General features: G+C 42.2%; 1 protein-coding gene across 1 annotated transcript; it reads left to right on the forward strand.

Moving 5' to 3' along the window:
• Positions 1–2355: 2355 nt before the first annotated feature.
• On the forward strand, positions 2356–15748 carry LOC306742150 (AP-2 complex subunit mu-B-like). Its single transcript, XM_079224492.1, has 12 exons — positions 2356–3005; positions 3527–3640; positions 4633–4898; positions 5184–5266; positions 5758–5763; positions 6122–6257; positions 10470–10614; positions 11458–11577; positions 11662–11797; positions 12273–12370; positions 12716–12827; positions 15251–15748. Exons 2-12 carry the CDS (start codon positions 3567–3569, stop codon positions 15383–15385), a joined length of 1311 nt encoding a protein of 436 aa, XP_079080618.1. The 5' UTR covers positions 2356–3005; positions 3527–3566; the 3' UTR covers positions 15386–15748.
• Positions 15749–17571: the final 1823 nt, after the last annotated feature.

Here is a 17571-nt window from a genome sequence, read left to right on the forward strand (position 1 = left end):
ACCCAGTCTATTGACCTGAACCAGTCTAACTATTGACCTGAACCAGTCTAACTATAGACCTGAACCAGTCTAACTATAGACCTGACCCAGTCTATTGACCTGAACCAGTCTAACTATAGACCTGAACCAGTCTAACTATAGACCTGAACCAGTCTAACTATAGACCTGAACCAGTCCTAACTATAGACCTGAACCAGTCTAACTATAGACCTGAACCAGTCCTAACTATAGACCTGAACCAGTCTAACTATAGACCTGAACCAGTCTAACTATAGACCTGAACCAGCCCTAACTACAGACCTGAACTAGTCCTAACTGTAGACCTGAACCAGTCCTAACTATAGACCTGAACCAGTCCTAACTATAGACCTGAACCAGTCCTAACTATAGACCTGAACCAGCCCTAACTATAGACCTGAACCAGTCTAACTATAGACCTGAACCAGTCTAACTATAGACCTGAACCAGTCCTAACTATAGACCTGAACCAGTCCTAACTATAGACCTGAACCAGCCCTAACTATAGACCTGAACCAGTCTAACTATAGACCTGAACCAGTCCTAACTATAGACCTGAACCAGTCTATTGACCTGAACCAGTCCTAACTATTGACCTGAACCAGTCTAACTATAGACCTGAACCAGTCCTAACTATAGACCTAAACCAGTCCTAACTATAGACCTGAACCAGTCTAACTATAGACCTGAACCAGTCTAACTATAGACCTGAACCAGTCCTAACTATAGACCTGAACCAGTCTAACTATAGACCTGAACCAGTCTAACTATAGACCTGAACCAGTCCTAACTATAGACCTGAACCAGTCTAACTATAGACCTGAACCAGTCTATTGACCTGAACCAGTCTAACTATTGACCTGAACCAGTCTAACTATAGACCTGAACCAGTCCTAACTATAGACCTGAACCAGTCTAACTATAGACCTGAACCAGTCTATTGACCTGAACCAGTCTAACTATTGACCTGAACCAGTCTAACTATAGACCTGAACCAGTCCTAACTATAGACCTGAACCAGTCCTAACTATAGACCTGAACCAGTCTAACTATAGACCTGAACCAGTCTATTGACCTGAACCAGTCTAACTATTGACCTGAACCAGTCTAACTATAGACCTGAACCAGTCCTAACTATAGACCTGAACCAGTCCTAACTATAGACCTGAACCAGTCCTAACTATAGACCTGAACCAGTCTAACTATAGACCTGAACCAGTCTATTGACCTGAACCAGTCTAACTATAGACCTGAACCAGTCTAACTATAGACCTGAACCAGTCTAACTATAGACCTGAACCAGTCTATTGACCTGAACCAGTCTAACTATTGACCTGAACCAGTCTAACTATAGACCTGAACCAGTCCTAACTATAGACCTGAACCAGTCTAACTATAGACCTGAACCAGTCTATTGACCTGAACCAGTCTAACTATAGACCTGAACCAGTCTAACTATAGACCTGAACCAGTCTATTGACCTGAACCAGTCTAACTATAGACCTGACCCAGTCTATTGACCTGAACCAGTCTAACTATTGACCTGAACCAGTCTAACTATAGACCTGAACCAGTCTAACTATAGACCTGACCCAGTCTATTGACCTGAACCAGTCTAACTATAGACCTGAACCAGTCTAACTATAGACCTGAACCAGTCTAACTATAGACCTGAACCAGTCTAACTATAGACCTGAACCATTCCTAACTATAGACCTGAACCAGCCCTAACTATAGACCTGAACTAGTCCTAACTATAGACCAGCTCTAAATATAGACCTAAACCAGTTCTAACTATAGACCTGAACCAGTCTAACTATAGACCTGAACCAGCCCTAACTATAGACCTGAACCAGTCTAACTATAGACCTGAACCAGTCTAACTATAGACCTGAACCAGGGTTTTTGAGGACCCTGGTCTACAGGGTTCAGTACTTGAGGACCCTGGTCCACTAGAGGCCTGCTGTGTGAGAATGGTGAGGATTCATATGCAGACCAGCTTCCGGTCTCCTCGCACACAGGAGGAGGACGGGCCGCGTCCCAATCCACTGCCTTGCGGCCTCGGCCTGAGCGAGCAGTCACAGATTCTCCCGCCGACCCGGTACCGGACCCTGGTCTACAGGATCCGGGTCTACAGGTCGGCGGTACCGGGAGAATCGAGACCACTCGCTCGTGCGTAGGCTTAAATACACGTCTGTGGTGTCGTCACACAGGAAGCGAGGAGGAGGGCGTGTTCTGAATGGGACGCGGCCGGGCTGCAGTCAGCTGACAGGCCGCTCCGTCCGCCGACATCTTGCTTCAGACCCGAGACCCGAGGAGACAGAGAGGAGACGAGACCCGAGGAGAGGAGACGAGAGACCCGAGGAGACAGAGAGGAGACGAGACCCGAGGAGACAGAGAGGAGACGAGAGACCCGAGGAGACAGAGAGGAGACGAGACCCGAGGAGAGGAGACGAGAGACCCGAGGAGACAGAGAGGAGACGAGACGAGAGACCCGAGGAGACAGAGAGGAGACGAGACCCGAGGAGAGGAGACGAGAGACCCGAGGAGACAGAGAGGAGACGAGACCCGAGGAGACAGAGAGGAGACGAGACCCGAGGAGAGGAGACGAGAGACCAGAGGAGACAGAGAGGAGACGAGACCCGAGGAGAGGAGACGAGAGACCAGAGGAGACAGAGAGGAGACGAGACCCGAGGAGACAGAGAGGAGACGAGACCCGAGGAGACAGAGAGGAGACGAGAGACCAGAGGAGACAGAGAGGAGACGAGACCCGAGGAGAGGAGACGAGAGACCAGAGGAGACAGAGAGGAGACGAGACCCGAGGAGAGGAGACGAGAGACCAAAGGAGAGGAAACAGAGAGGAGACAGAGAGGAGACGAGAGACCAAAGGAGAGGAAACAGAGAGGAGACAGAGAGGAGACGAGAGAGGAGAGGAGACGAGAGAGGAGACATAGGAGACGAGACGAGAGGAGACGTTTCTCACGGTGGTGAGTGAGCAGAGGATCTCTCTCATTTTAATTATGTACACATATTATGTTTTATATTTAAATTATACACATGTTATGTTTAAATTGTATACATCATATATATGTACATATATATATGATGTATAATATGCATATCATTTATAATATATGCTATATATTATAAATGATGTATACAATTTAAACATATAACATGTGTATAATTTAAATATAAAACATACATATATATGTATATATATTCATAGTGTGTGTATTGAGGTCATGAAGGGACATTAACTTTTTATAATTTAACCTTTTTTAAAGAAAAACAAAGAGCGCCTCGTGTTCTTCTTCTGTGGTGGCAGAAAACATCCTTCTTCTTCTTCTTCTTCTTCTTCTTCTTCTTCTTCTTCTTCTTCTTTTTCTTCTTCTTCCTTTTCTTCTTCTTCCTTTTCTTCTTCTTCTTCTTCTTCTTCTTCTTCTTCTTCTTCTTCTTCTTCTTCTTCTGTGGTGTGAGTAAACACCCTGCTTCTTCTTCTCTGCAGTGACTCTTCATGATGATCAGGTCTGACTGACCCTGCAGCCATGATCGGAGGACTGTTCATCTACAACCACAAGGGGGAGGTGTTGATCTCCAGGGTTTACCGCCATGACATCGGGTGAGTCTGAGGGTTTACCGCCAAGGAGGACGTGATAGGACACATAGAGGACGTGATAGGACACATAGAGGACGTGTTAGGACACATAGAGGACGTGTTAGGACACATAGAGGACGTGATAGGACACATAGAGGACGTGTTAGGACACATAGAGGACGTGTTAGGACACACAGAGCTCATGTTAGGACACAGAGAGGACGTGTTAGGACACAGAGGACACACAGAGCTCATGTTAGGACACAGAGGACACATAGAGGACGTGTTAGGACACATAGAGGACGTGTTAGGACACATAGAGGACGTGTTAGGACACATAGAGGACGTGTTAGGACACATAGAGGACGTGATAGGACACATAGAGGACGTGATAGGACACATAGAGGACGTGTTAGGACACATAGAGGACGTGATAGGACACATAGAGGACGTGATAGGACACATTGAGGACGTGATAGGACACATAGAGGACGTGTTAGGACACATAGAGGACGTGATAGGACACATAGAGGACGTGATAGGACACATTGAGGACGTGATAGGACACATAGAGGACGTGTTAGGACACATAGAGGACGTGATAGGACACATAGAGGACGTGTTAGGACACATAGAGGACGTGATAGGACACATAGAGGACGTGTTAGGACACATAGAGGACGTGATAGGACACATAGAGGACGTGATAGGACACATAGAGCTCATGTTAGGACACAGAGCTCGTGTTAGGACACAGAGGACACATAGAGGACGTGTTAGGACACACAGAGGACGTGATAGGACACATAGAGGACGTGATAGGACACATAGAGGACGTGATAGGACACATAGAGGACGTGATAGGACACATAGAGCTCATGTTAGGACACAGAGCTCGTGTTAGGACACAGAGGACACATAGAGGACGTGTTAGGACACACAGAGGACGTGATAGGACACATAGAGCTCATGTTAGGACACAGAGGACACTCAGGACTGACTGTCTCTCGTCCCAGGAGGAACGCCGTGGACGCGTTCCGCGTGAACGTCATCCACGCGCGGCAGCAGGTGCGCTCGCCCGTCACCAACATCGCTCGCAGCAGCTTCTTCCACGTGAAGCGCAGCAACGTGTGGCTGGCGGCCGTCTCCACGCAGAACGTCAACGCCGCCATGGTGTTCGAGTTCCTCTACAAGATGTGCGACGTCATGGCCGCCTACTTCGGCAAGATCAGCGAGGAGAACGTCAAGAACAACTTCGTCCTCATCTACGAGCTGCTGGACGGTAACCTTTACTCTGAAAGGGCGGGACAGGAAGTCGAAGCCGCCGCCTTTCTGCTGCTCTGTTGTTTTTTTAGGTTTTGATTTTTGTAAACGTTGGATGAGAAAATCTAAACCTAAAGAAAATCCAGCGCTGACGGGAGTCGTCTCTGAGCTGCAGACCTGTGCTGCCGCTTGGTTGTTGTTGTTGTTGTTGTTGTTTGTTTGTTGTGTGTTTGTTTGTTGTTGTGTGTTTGTTTGTTGTTGTGTGTTTGTTTGTTGTTGGGCTAACAGTGTTTGTGTCCTGCAGAGATTCTGGACTTTGGTTACCCTCAAAACTCTGAGACCGGAGCTCTGAAAACCTTCATCACTCAGCAAGGAGTCAAGAGTCAGGTGGGCTTCATTATGAACAGCTAGTTATTCATTCATGCATATTTATTAATACATATTTATTAATGCATATTCATTAATACATAGTTATCAATACATATTTATTAATGCATATTTATTAATACATATTTATTAATGCATATTTATTAATGCATATTCATTAATACATAGTTATCAATACATATTTATTAATGCATATTTATTAATACATATTTATTAATGCATATTCATTAATACATAGTTATCAATACATATTTATTAATGCATATTTATTAAGACATATTTATTAATGCATATTTATTAATACATAGTTATCAATACATATTTATTAATGCATATTCATTCATGCATATTTATTAAAACATATTTATTAAGACATATTTATTAATGCATATTTATGAATAAATAACTCATGAAGTCCAGGGAGAAAACAAACTGTCATGTGCTTTTAATGTGAAACTCATTGTTTCCTGTTTTCCTTCTGTTTCCTGCAGCACCACGTGAGTCCCACACACACACACACACACACACACACACACACTCACTCACTCACTCACTCACTCACTCACTCACTCACTCACTCACTCACTCACTCACTTACACACACACACACACACACACACACAATAATGATAACAATAATGTGCATTATAATGTGGTTCATGATAATGTGCATTATAATGTGGTTCATAATAATGTGCATTATAATGTGGTTCATAATAATGTGCATTATAATGTGGTTCATAATAATGTGCATTATAATGTGGTTCATAATAATGTGCATTATAATGTGGTTCATAATAATGTGCATTATAATGTGGTTCATAATAATGTGCATTATATATAATGTTATCACAGAGCAAAGAGGAGCAGACTCAGATCACCAGTCAGGTCACCGGTCAGATCGGCTGGAGACGAGAAGGAATCAAGTACCGCCGCAACGAGCTGTTCCTGGACGTGTTGGAGAGCGTCAACCTGCTCATGTCCCCGCAAGGTAATGTCCCTTTAAGGTGGTGTCCCTTTAAGGTAATGTCCCCTTAAGGTAATGTCCCCTCAAGGTAATGTCCCTTTAAGGTAATGTCCCCTCAAGGTAATGTCCCTTTAAGGTGGTATCCCTTTAAGGTAATGTCCCTTTAAGGTGGTGTCCCTTTAAGGTGGTGTCCCTTTAAGGCGGTGTCCCTTTAAGGCGGTGTCCCTTTAAGGCAATGTTCCTTTTTAAGGTAATGTCCCTTTAAGACAATGTTCCTTTTTAAGGTAATGTCCCTTTAAGGCGGTGTCCCTTTAAGGCAATGTTCCTTTTTAAGGTAATGTCCCTTTAAGACAATGTCCCTTTAAGGTGATGTCCCTTTAAGGTGATGTCCCTTTAAGGTAATGTCCCCTCAAGGTAATGTCCCTTTATGGTGGTATCCCTTTAAGGTAATGTCCCTTTAAGGTGGTATCCCTTTAAGGTAATGTCCCTTTAAGGTGGTATCCCTTTACGGTGGTGTCCCTTTAAGGTGGTATCCCTTTAAGGTAATGTCCCTTTAAGGTGGTATCCCTTTACGGTGGTGTCCCTTTAAGGTGGTATCCCTTTAAGGTAATGCCCCTTTAAGGTGGTATCCCTTTAAGGTGGTATCCCTTTAAGGCAATGTTCCTTTTAAGGTAATGTCCCTTTAAGACAATGTCCCTTTAAGGTAATGTGCCTTTAAGTTGATGTCCCTTTAAGTTGATGTCCCTTTAAGGTGATGTCCCTTTAAGGTGATGTCCCTTTAAGGCAGTGGTTCTCAAACTGTCGGACGCGACCCTCTAGTGGGGCGCGGAGGTATTTTTCTATACAACCCTTTATTACACGAACATAACCCGTCATTAATAAATACATGGAGAAATGCCTGTAATTTCATGTAAATGTTTACGTTACTCCATTAGGTTACTGATTCTTGGTGTTTTGCTAAAAGCCTCTGTGAGATCTCTGTGAGGTCTTTTCTGCTGTCTCTCAAAACAGAAAACAGATCTCAGCTCAACATTGAGCATTAATTAAGAGCCGTATGAAATCTACAACCCCGTTTATAAAGGTGTGTAGAGCAGCGGTTCCCAAACGTTTTAGCCCACGCACCCCCTTCTACATCCCCACCGGGTTCACGCACCCCCACACCTTAAAAAAAAAACGCAACAGAGCCTATTTATAGCCGCATAAAATCGGACCAATGCGAGAGCTGTTTGCTCGCGCGTGGCGTTTGTTACAAGATTTGGTCCGCTGTATAAATGTCAGTTACACAAGGCGTCACTTTTAAAGAGCAGTAAGGATGGCGAGGACACACACACAGGCTCAGAGGCAGAGTGCATTTCACATGTATTTACTTAAACACAGTAAGCCACGTAAAGAACAAAGAGTGGCACATAGGCTCAGAAACAGATATACATAAAAAAGAGGCTCCAGGGCGCGCCACACTTTAGGAATCCCTGGTGTAGACCCAACACATGGATGAGACTGCAATTGTTTTTGGCTGTTTTGTAACTCTTCCAACTTTGATCTAAAATGTAAGGGGCTTCTGACTTGCACTGGCATGCTGGTGTTCAGGTGGCGGAGCAAATAAGAGGCTTCAGACAGCTGTTAGCCAGAACCTCACTGCACAACAATCTGCATTCCAATCCAAGTGAAGCCCAGACCCAGAGAATTGTCATCATGTTTCCTCTCTTTTTCCCAGTCTGATGCTCACTCTCGTTTCCTCTTTCTCCACCTTGACTCTTCGATGGTCTCTGTGCTCCCGGTTTGTCTGATATCTCTTCCTCCTTCTCGGTCTCCTCCGTCTCCTCTTTCTCCGACTCCCGGTCGGTTTCTTCTCCCGGTCTCTCCCCAGCACCTCTCTGTTTCTCTCCCTCCGGTTCCTCCCTCTCTCTCTGTCCCTCTCCTCTTTTATTACTGATAGCTGTCAGATGTCCCACCTGACAGCTTCCCTGATTTCAGCCAGTTTAACATATTTTCATGGATGTTGCTGAATGAATGAAATGACGCTAGGTGCACAAGCTAGGCTAGCTAGTGTGTACGTAAAAGACAGTCTGGCGGCCGGACCGGAAGTGCATCTATTTATTAAATTGTACGTTTTTAATTGTAATTAAATGTAAATCTTCCAAAGGGAATTTTCATAATTAAAAAATCCTACTTATTTTTTTTTAAATTATGTTTAATATTAATTATTACACCATTAGACCACCATTACATTTTTCCTCTCGCGCACCCCCTAGAAGCAGCTCGCGCTCCCCCAGAGGTGCACCACACTTTGGGAATCCCTGGTGTAGAGGAAAGCAGCTCACTGCTCCACTAATACTGATGCAACCTGATGCTCACACATCTCACTCATTCTGTCTCACAGGTTGAACCTTATTGTTATTATCTTGAAAAGATATTCAGTGTAAAACAAGTTATTTGAGCCATAATAGGTAATTATTTTTCCAATTATTAGTTATTTTTTGCACAGATTTTATTTTCATTGTTCTAGCATAGTGATTGCACATGTTATTAGTGTTTGTCTGATGGAGCGATCTGGTTTACTAGAAAGGGATTTACATTTTCTTTATTCTATTATTTGAAAAAGCACGGATTACAACAAGTTGGACCATTTTGTTCCAATTCTGTTGGAGCGGTGGGGCGCGAACATGTTTCTTCCTCCAAAATGGGGCGTGAGAGAAAAAGTTTGAGAACCACTGGTTTAAGGTAACCGTCCCTTTAAGGTGATGTCCCTTTAAGGTAACGTCCCTTTAAGGTAATGTCCCTTTTTTAAGGTAACTGTCCCTTTTTTAAGGTAACTGTCCCTTTAAGGTAACCGTCTCTTTAAGGGAACCGTCGATTTAAGGGAACTGTCTCTTTAAGGTAATGTCCCTTTAAGGTAATGTCTCTTTAAGAGAACCGTCTCTTTAAGGTAATGTCTCTTTAAGGGAACCGTCTCTTTAAGGTAATGTCCCTTTAAGGTAATGTCTCTTTAAGGGAACCGTCGCTTTAAGGTAATGTCCCTTTAAGGTAATGTCTCTTTAAGGGAACTGTCTCTTTAAGGTAATGTCCCTTTAAGGTAATGTCTCTTTAAGGGAACCGTCTCTTTAAGGTAACCGTCCCTTTTATGAAACCACCCCTTTAAGGTAATGTCCCTTTTTTAAGGGAACTATCCCTTTTAAGGTAATGTCTCTTTAAGGGAACCGTCTCTTTAAGGTAATGTCCCTTTAAGGTAATGTCTCTTTAAGGGAACCGTCTCTTTAAGGTAATGTCCCTTTAAGGTAATGTCTCTTTAAGGGAACTGTCTCTTTAAGGTAATGTCCCTTTAAGGTAATGTCTCTTTAAGGGAACCGTCTCTTTAAGGTAACCGTCCCTTTTATGAAACCACCCCTTTAAGGTAATGTCCCTTTTTTAAGGGAACTATCCCTTTTAAGGTAATGTCCCTTTTTTAAGGGAACTGTCCCTTTTAAGGTGATGTCCCTTTAAGGAAACCGTCTCTTTAAGGTAACCGCCCCTTTTAGGTAATGTCCCTTTAAGGTAATGTCCCTTTAAGGTAATGTCCCTTTAAGGTAATGTCTCTTTAAGGGAACCGTCTCTTTAAGGTAATGTCCCTTTTAGGTAATGTCCCTTTAAGGTAATGTCCCTTTAAGGTGATGTCCCTTTAAGGTACCTGTCTCTTTAAGGTAACCGCCCCTTTAAGGTAGCCGTCTCTTTAAGGTAATGTCCCTTTAAGGTAACCGCCCCTTTAAGGTTACCGCCCCTTTAAGGTAGCCGTCCCTTTAAGGTAGCCGTCCCTTTTAGGTAATGTCCCTTTAAGGTAACCGTCCCTTTAAGGTAACCGCCCCTTTAAGGTAGCCGTCCGTTTTAGGTAATGTCCCTTTAAGGTAATGTCTCTTTAAGGGAACCGTCTCTTTAAGGTAATGTCCCTTTAAGGTAATGTCTCTTTAAGGTAATGTCCCTTTAAGGTAATGTCTCTTTAAGGGAACCGTCTCTTTAAGGTAATGTCCCTTTTAGGTAATGTCCCTTTAAGGGAACCGTCTCTTTAAGGTAATGTCCCTTTAAGGTAATGTCCCTTTAAGGTAATGTCCCCACCTGGTCAGGTATGAGAGGGACAGGAACATTAGCAGCAGTTAGCAGCTAACCTTCATCCTTAGATCAGCCCTCCTCTTCCTCTTCCTCCTCCTCCTCAGTGTGTGCAGGTCAGGTGCTCCTCTTCCTCCTCCTCATCCTCAGTGTGTGCAGGTCAGGTGCTCAGCGCTCACGTGTCGGGCCGCGTGGCGATGAAGAGTTACCTGAGCGGGATGCCGGAGTGCAAGTTCGGCATGAACGACAAGATCGTCATCGACAAGCAGGGAAAGACAGGAAGCGCCGAGGACGGAGCCAAGAGGTCAGAGGTCACTTCCTGTCTGTCTACACCACTTCCTGTCTGTCTACACCACTTCCTGTCTGTCTACACCACTTCCTGTCTGTCTTCATCACTCACTGTCTGTCTTCATCACTTTCTGTCTGTCCTCACCACTTCCTATCTGTCTTCATCACTTCCTGTCTCTTCACCAATTCCTGTCTGTCTTCACCACTTCCTGTCTGTCTACACCACTACCTGTCTGTCTACACCACTTCCTGTCTGTCTACACCACTTCCTGTCTGTCTTCATCACTTCCTGTCTGTCTTCACCACTTCCTGTCTGTCTTCATCACTTCCTGTCTGTCTTCACTTCCTGTCTTTTCTCATCACTTCCTGTCTGTCTTCACCACTTCCTGTCTGTCTACACCACTTCCTGTCTTTCCTCACCACTTCCTGTCTTTCCTCATCACTTCCTGTCTGCCTTCATCACTTCCTGTCTGTCTACACCACTTCCTGTCTTTACTCATCACTTCCTGTCTGCCTTCATCACTTCCTGTCTTTTCTCATCACTTCCTGTCTGTCTTCACTACTTCCTGTCTGTCTTCATCACTTCCTGTCTGTCTTCATCACTTCCTGTCTGTCTTCACTTCCTGTCTTTCCTCATCACTTCCTGTCTGTCTTCACCACTTCCTGTCTGTCTACACCACTTCCTGTCTTTCCTCACCACTTCCTGTCTTTCCTCACCACTTCCTGTCTGTCTTCACCACTTCCTGTCTGTCCTCATCACTTCCTGTCTGCCTTCAACACTTCCTGTCTTTCCTCATCACTTCCTGTCTGTCTTCACCACTTCCTGTCTGTCCTCATCACTTCCTGTCTGTCTCCTCAGTGGTAAACAGGCCATAGCCATCGATGACTGCAGCTTCCATCAGTGTGTTCGTCTCAGCAAGTTTGACTCTGAGCGCAGCATCAGCTTCATCCCTCCAGACGGAGAGTACGAGCTCATGAGGTCAGAGACACACTCACTCACTCACTCACTCACTCACTCACTCACTCACTCACTCACTCACTCACTCACTCACTGTGTCCTCAGGTACCGGACCACCAAAGACATCATCCTGCCCTTCAGGGTCATCCCTCTGGTAAGAGAGGTCGGTCGCACCAAACTGGAGGTCAAAGTCGTCATCAAGTCCAACTTCAAGTCCTCGCTGCTCGCTCAGAAGATCGAGGTATTAATACTGCTATCATACTGCTATTATACTGCCATCACTACTGCTATTGTACTGCCTTCACTACTGCTATTATACTGCTATTATACTGTTAATATACTGCTATTACACTGCTAATACTACTGCTATTACACTAATCAATATTTATATTTATGAAATATAGATAATAACTCATAATAATGTATATACCATTATCAATGATCTAACTGGAGGGTCCTGCAGCGTCTGCTTCATTGATTATGTAATGGCCGTGTAATAACCATGTAATAACCATGTAATGACCTTGTAATAACATGTAATAGCCTTGTGATGACTTGTAATAACATGTAATGACCTTGTAATAACATGTATTAACCTTGTTATGACCTTGTAATAACGTGTGATGATCTTGTAATGACCTTGTAATAACATGTATTAACCTTGTGATGACCTTGTAATAACATGTATTGACCTTGTGATGACCTTGTAATAACAGGTGAGGATCCCCACCCCCCTCAACACCAGCGGGGTGCAGGTCATCTGCATGAAGGGAAAAGCCAAATACAAAGCCAGTGAGAACGCCATCGTCTGGAAGTAAGCAGGACTGTCCCTGTCTGTCCTCTCACTCTGTCTCTGTCCTCTCACTCTGTCCTCTCACTCTGTCTCTGTCCTCTCACTCTCAATCTGTCCTCTCACTCTGTCCTCTCACTCTGTCTCTGTCCTCTCACTCTGTCCTCTCACTCTGTCTCTGTCCTCTCACTCTCAATCTGTCCTCTCACTCTGTCCTCTCACTCTCACTCTGTCCTCTCACTCTGTCCTCTCACTCTCACTCTGTCCTCTCACTCTGTCCTCTCACTCTGTCCTCTCACTCTCACTCTGTCCTCTCACTCTGTCCTCTCACTCTCACTCTGTCCTCTCACTCTCACTTTGTCCTCTCAGGGTGAAGAGGATGGCTGGGATGAAGGAGTCTCAGGTCAGTGCAGAGATTGAACTCCTGCCGACCACCGACAAGAAGAAGTGGGCTCGGCCTCCGATCTCCATGAACTTTGAGGTGATTCATCATCTTCATATATGTTTATTTATCTTTACATATGTTTATTGATCGTTAAATATGTTCATTGATCTTTATTTATCTATATATATATGTTTATATATATGTTTTTTTAATCTTCATATATCTTTATTTATCTTTATATATCTTGATTCATCTTTATAGACTTTATTTAATTGTATTCATCTTTGATATATCTTGTTGTATCTTTATAGACTTTATATATCTTTATTTAACTAGATTTATCTTCATATATCTTGATTTATCTTTATATATCTTGTTTTATCTTTATAGTCTTTATATATCTTTATTTATCTTCATATGCCTTTAGGTTTAGCTATGCCTTTAGGTTTAGTTATGCCTTACGTTATAGTTTAGGTTTAGTTATGCCTCAAGCTTTAGTTATGCCTTTCGGTTTATTTATGCCTTTAGGTTTGGTTATGCCTTTAGGTTTAGCTATGCCTTTAGGTTTAGCTATGCCTTTAGGTTTAGCTATGCCTTTAGGTTTAGCTATGCCTTTAGGTTTAGTTATGCCTTTAGGTTTAGCTATGCCTTTAGGTTTAGCTATGCCTTTAGGTTTAGCTATGCCTTTAGGTTTAGTTATGCCTTTAGGTTTTGTTATGCCTTTAGATTTAGTTATGCTTTTAGGTTTAGTTATGCCTTTAGGTTTAATTATGCTTTTATGTTTAGCTATGCCTTTAGGTTTAATTATGCCTTTAGGTTTAGCTATGCCTTTAGGTTTAGCTATGCCTTTAGGTTTAGCTATGACTTTAGGTTTAGTTATGCTTTTAGGTTTAGCTATGCCTTTAGGTTTAGTTATGCCTCATGTTATAGCTTTAGGTTTAGTTATGCCTTTCGGTTTATTTATGCCTTTAGGTTTAGTTATGCCTTTAGGTTTGGTTATGCCTTAGTTATAGCTTTAGGTTTAGTTATGCCTTTAGGTTTAGTTATGCCTTTAGGTGTAGTTATGCCTTAGTTGTAGCTTTAGGTTTAGTTATGCCTTTAGGTTTAGTTATGCTTTTAGGTTTAGTTATGCCTTTTAAGTTTAGTTATGCCTTTTAGGTTTAGCTATGCCTTTAGGTTTAGCTATGCCTTTAGGTTTAGCTATGCCTTTAGGTTTGGTTATGCCTTTAGGTGTAGTTATGCCTTAGTTATAGCTTTAGGTTTAGTTATGCCTTTAGGTTTGGTTATGCCTTTAGGTGTAGTTATGCCTTAGTTATAGCTTTAGGTTTAGTTATGCCTTTAGGTTTAGTTATGCCTTAAGGTTTAGTTATGCCTTTAGGTTTAATTATGCCTTTTAGGTTTAGTTATGCCTTTAGGTTTAGCTATGCCTTTAGGTTTAGCTATGCCTTTAGGTTTAGCTATGCCTCTAGGTTTAGCTATGCCTTTAGGTTTAGCTATGCCTTTTAGGTTTAGCTATGCCTTTTAGGTTTAGCTATGCCTTTTAGTTTTAGCTATGCCTTTTAGTTTTAGTTATGACTTTAGGTTTAGTTATGCTTTTAGGTTTAGCTATGCCTTTAGGTTTAGCTATGCCTTTAGGTTTAGCTATGCCTTTAGGTTTAGCTATGCCTTTAGGTTTAGTTATGCCTTTAGGTTTAAATATGCCTTTTAGGTTTAGTTATGCCTTTAGGTTTAAATATGCCTTTTAGGTTTAAATATGCCTTTAGGTTTAGCTATGCCTTTAGGTTTAGCTATGCCTTTAGGTTTAAATATGCCTTTAGGTTTAGCTATGCCTTTAGGTTTAGCTATGCCTTTTAGGTTTAGCTATGCCTTTTAGGTTTAGCTATGCCTTTTAGGTTTAGCTATGCCTTTTAGTTTTAGCTATGCCTTTTAGTTTTAGTTATGACTTTAGGTTTAGTTATGCTTTTAGGTTTAGCTATGCCTTTAGGTTTAGCTATGCCTTTAGGTTTAGCTATGCCTTTAGGTTTAGCTATGCCTTTAGGTTTAGTTATGCCTTTAGGTTTAAATATGCCTTTTAGGTTTAGTTATGCCTTTAGGTTTAAATATGCCTTTTAGGTTTAAATATGCCTTTAGGTTTAGCTATGCCTTTAGGTTTAGCTATGCCTTTAGGTTTAAATATGCCTTTAGGTTTAGCTATGCCTTTAGGTTTAAATATGCCTTTAGGTTTAGCTATGCCTTTTAGGTTTAAATATGCCTTTAGGTTTAGCTATGCCTTTAGGTTTAGTACCACAGTCCCAGACAACCTTTGCTTGGTTTACAGTTTGAAAATACAAACATTGTCTTGGTTTCATCGCTGATCTTAGAGCAGCTTGAAGCTCTTTCAGAGTTGTTCCAGTAAGCAAGTGAGTTTGCAGAGGGTCGAGTTTCCCTGGTTCACCTGTTCAGGTAACGGAGTGCAGACGGCTTCACTGCGGCCTAACGCTGTTCTTCCTCCTTCTCCTCTTCTTCCTTATCCTCCCCAGGTGCCCTTTGCCCCCTCTGGTCTGAAGGTGAGGTACCTGAAGGTGTTTGAGCCCAAACTGAACTACAGCGACCACGACGTCATCAAATGGGTTCGTTACATCGGACGCAGTGGAATCTATGAGACCCGCTGCTGAGGAAGGATATCTTTATCATCATCATGACCTCATCTTCTTCATCATCATCATCATCATCATCGTCATCGTCATCGTCATCATCATCATCATATTTGCTGTGTCTTCAGTACTTACAAACAGATATCCTGACTTTGAGTTAAAAAACACTGAGTCCTACACTTCCCATAATGCACCTGGATAGAGTCTTAGATTAGAGCCTGAACTACATGTTGTGTGTCCCTTTAAGAGACAGATACCTCCAAACCACTCTGATCATGTGGTTTACCCAGCATGCATCGCTTTCAGTCTGAATTCATCTCTTTTATTTTTATTGTTTTTACAGTTTTTGTATCCAGATGTATCGAAAATAATAAAAAATATGAATCTGAACTCATTCAACTGTTTTATTGTGTGTGTGTGTGTGTGTGTGTGAGAGAGAAAGAAAGTAAGTATGTTAGAATGTGTATATGTTTGTTTAGTTTAATTCAGTCCATCATTACAACACAATAAGTAAAGCTGTAATATACAAAACAGAAAGACGTGCGTATATAGTCATATCCTAAATTATTATCAATTAAATCAGATAATTAATTCGAAAAAAACAACAACCTCAAAGTCTTTTGTTAAATAATCGTTTTGAAAACCAAAGATGAGTTGACCGTTCTTACATTCATGTTATTGTTGTTCCATAATTTAACTCCAACAATAGAAATACATCTTCTTTTTATCTGTTTTTTTAGCTTTTTGTACAATAAACTTACAAACATCTCAGATCATATTTACACTCATGTATTAAAACAACCTTTGTACACAGTATGTGTATTTCTTCACAGTATTTGTACACAGTCTGGCAGTGACTTTGCTTTAGCTCTGTACTTTGTCTGCATTATTTTATAATAAACCAAATCATTACAGTTCATAACATAAGATCTGACAAACAATGGATTTGTATTGACTTTGACATTTTACCATTTATATATTCAATATGTTGTCTCCATGTTACTTTATGATCAATCACAACAGTGGAATCACTCAGAGGAATTCGGTCTCAAAACTCTTTCAATTTTATCATCACAGAATTTTAATTCAATATCCACTCTTATTCCATTTGATTTCCAAAAACCATGAATTTAGTTTTCTTTATATTAAGAACCAGGACGTGATCATTTCTAGCTCCTTTTCAATTACAAACAAAAGTTCCTTCAATCGTTTTCCTGAACAAAATAAACTAGTATCGTCAGCAAAAATGACACATTTTAATAATTTTCTGTGATCTATATATTAAAGCCTTCTGGAGGTCAAAGTAAATACCAATAGAATACTCATCATGTCATTATTCCACATCTCTATTAGAGGTAGTAGTTCTATTTTTACTAAATCCATACCTCAATAATCCAATTTCCCATCCCATCCATAATTTCTTTAATATTTTAGAAAATTGAGGAAGAAGGGATTTTGGTCTATAAGTATCCATGTAATGCTTATCTCCATTTTAAATATTGGCATTACCTTTGCAGTTTTCATTTAATTATGAAAAATACCTTTTTGAAAGACTGATTACATTCATAGGTCAGAAGTCCTGCAATACAATCAATTACTTATTTAATAAATACAATATCAATAGAAAATATATCACAAGATCTTTTGTTTTTGAAGTTTTTTATTTCAATTATATCAGTTGTCAATGTGTCTATCAGCCCAGACTAAGAGCAGTTAACATTAACCTGAGCTCGCCGGTGAGTGTCTGGTGGCCGGGCCCTCGCCCATGGGGCCCCCACCGGGACCCCATGTCCCTGTGGACCCACCCCTGTGTAGACCCAACACCCTGTAGACCCACCACCCTGTGGACCCACCACCCTGTAGACCCACCACCCTGTGGACCCACCCCTGTGTGGACCCAACACCCTGTAGACCCACCACCCTGTGGACCCACCTCCCTGTAGACCCACCACCCTGTGAACCCACCTCCCTGTAGACCCACCACTGTGTAGACCCACCACCATGTAGACCCACCACTGTGTGTAGACCCACCACCCTGTGGACCCAACACTGTGTGTAGACCCACCACCCTGTAGACCCACCACCTGTGGACCCAACACTGTGTGTAGACCCACCACCCTGTAGACCCAACACTGTGTGTAGACCCACCACCCTGTGGACCCAACACTGTGTGTAGACCCACCACCCTGTATACCCACCACCTGTGG

Source organism: Taurulus bubalis, assembly GCF_910589615.1.
Source record: "Taurulus bubalis genome assembly, chromosome: 10".
NCBI lineage: Eukaryota > Metazoa > Chordata > Actinopteri > Perciformes > Cottidae > Taurulus > Taurulus bubalis.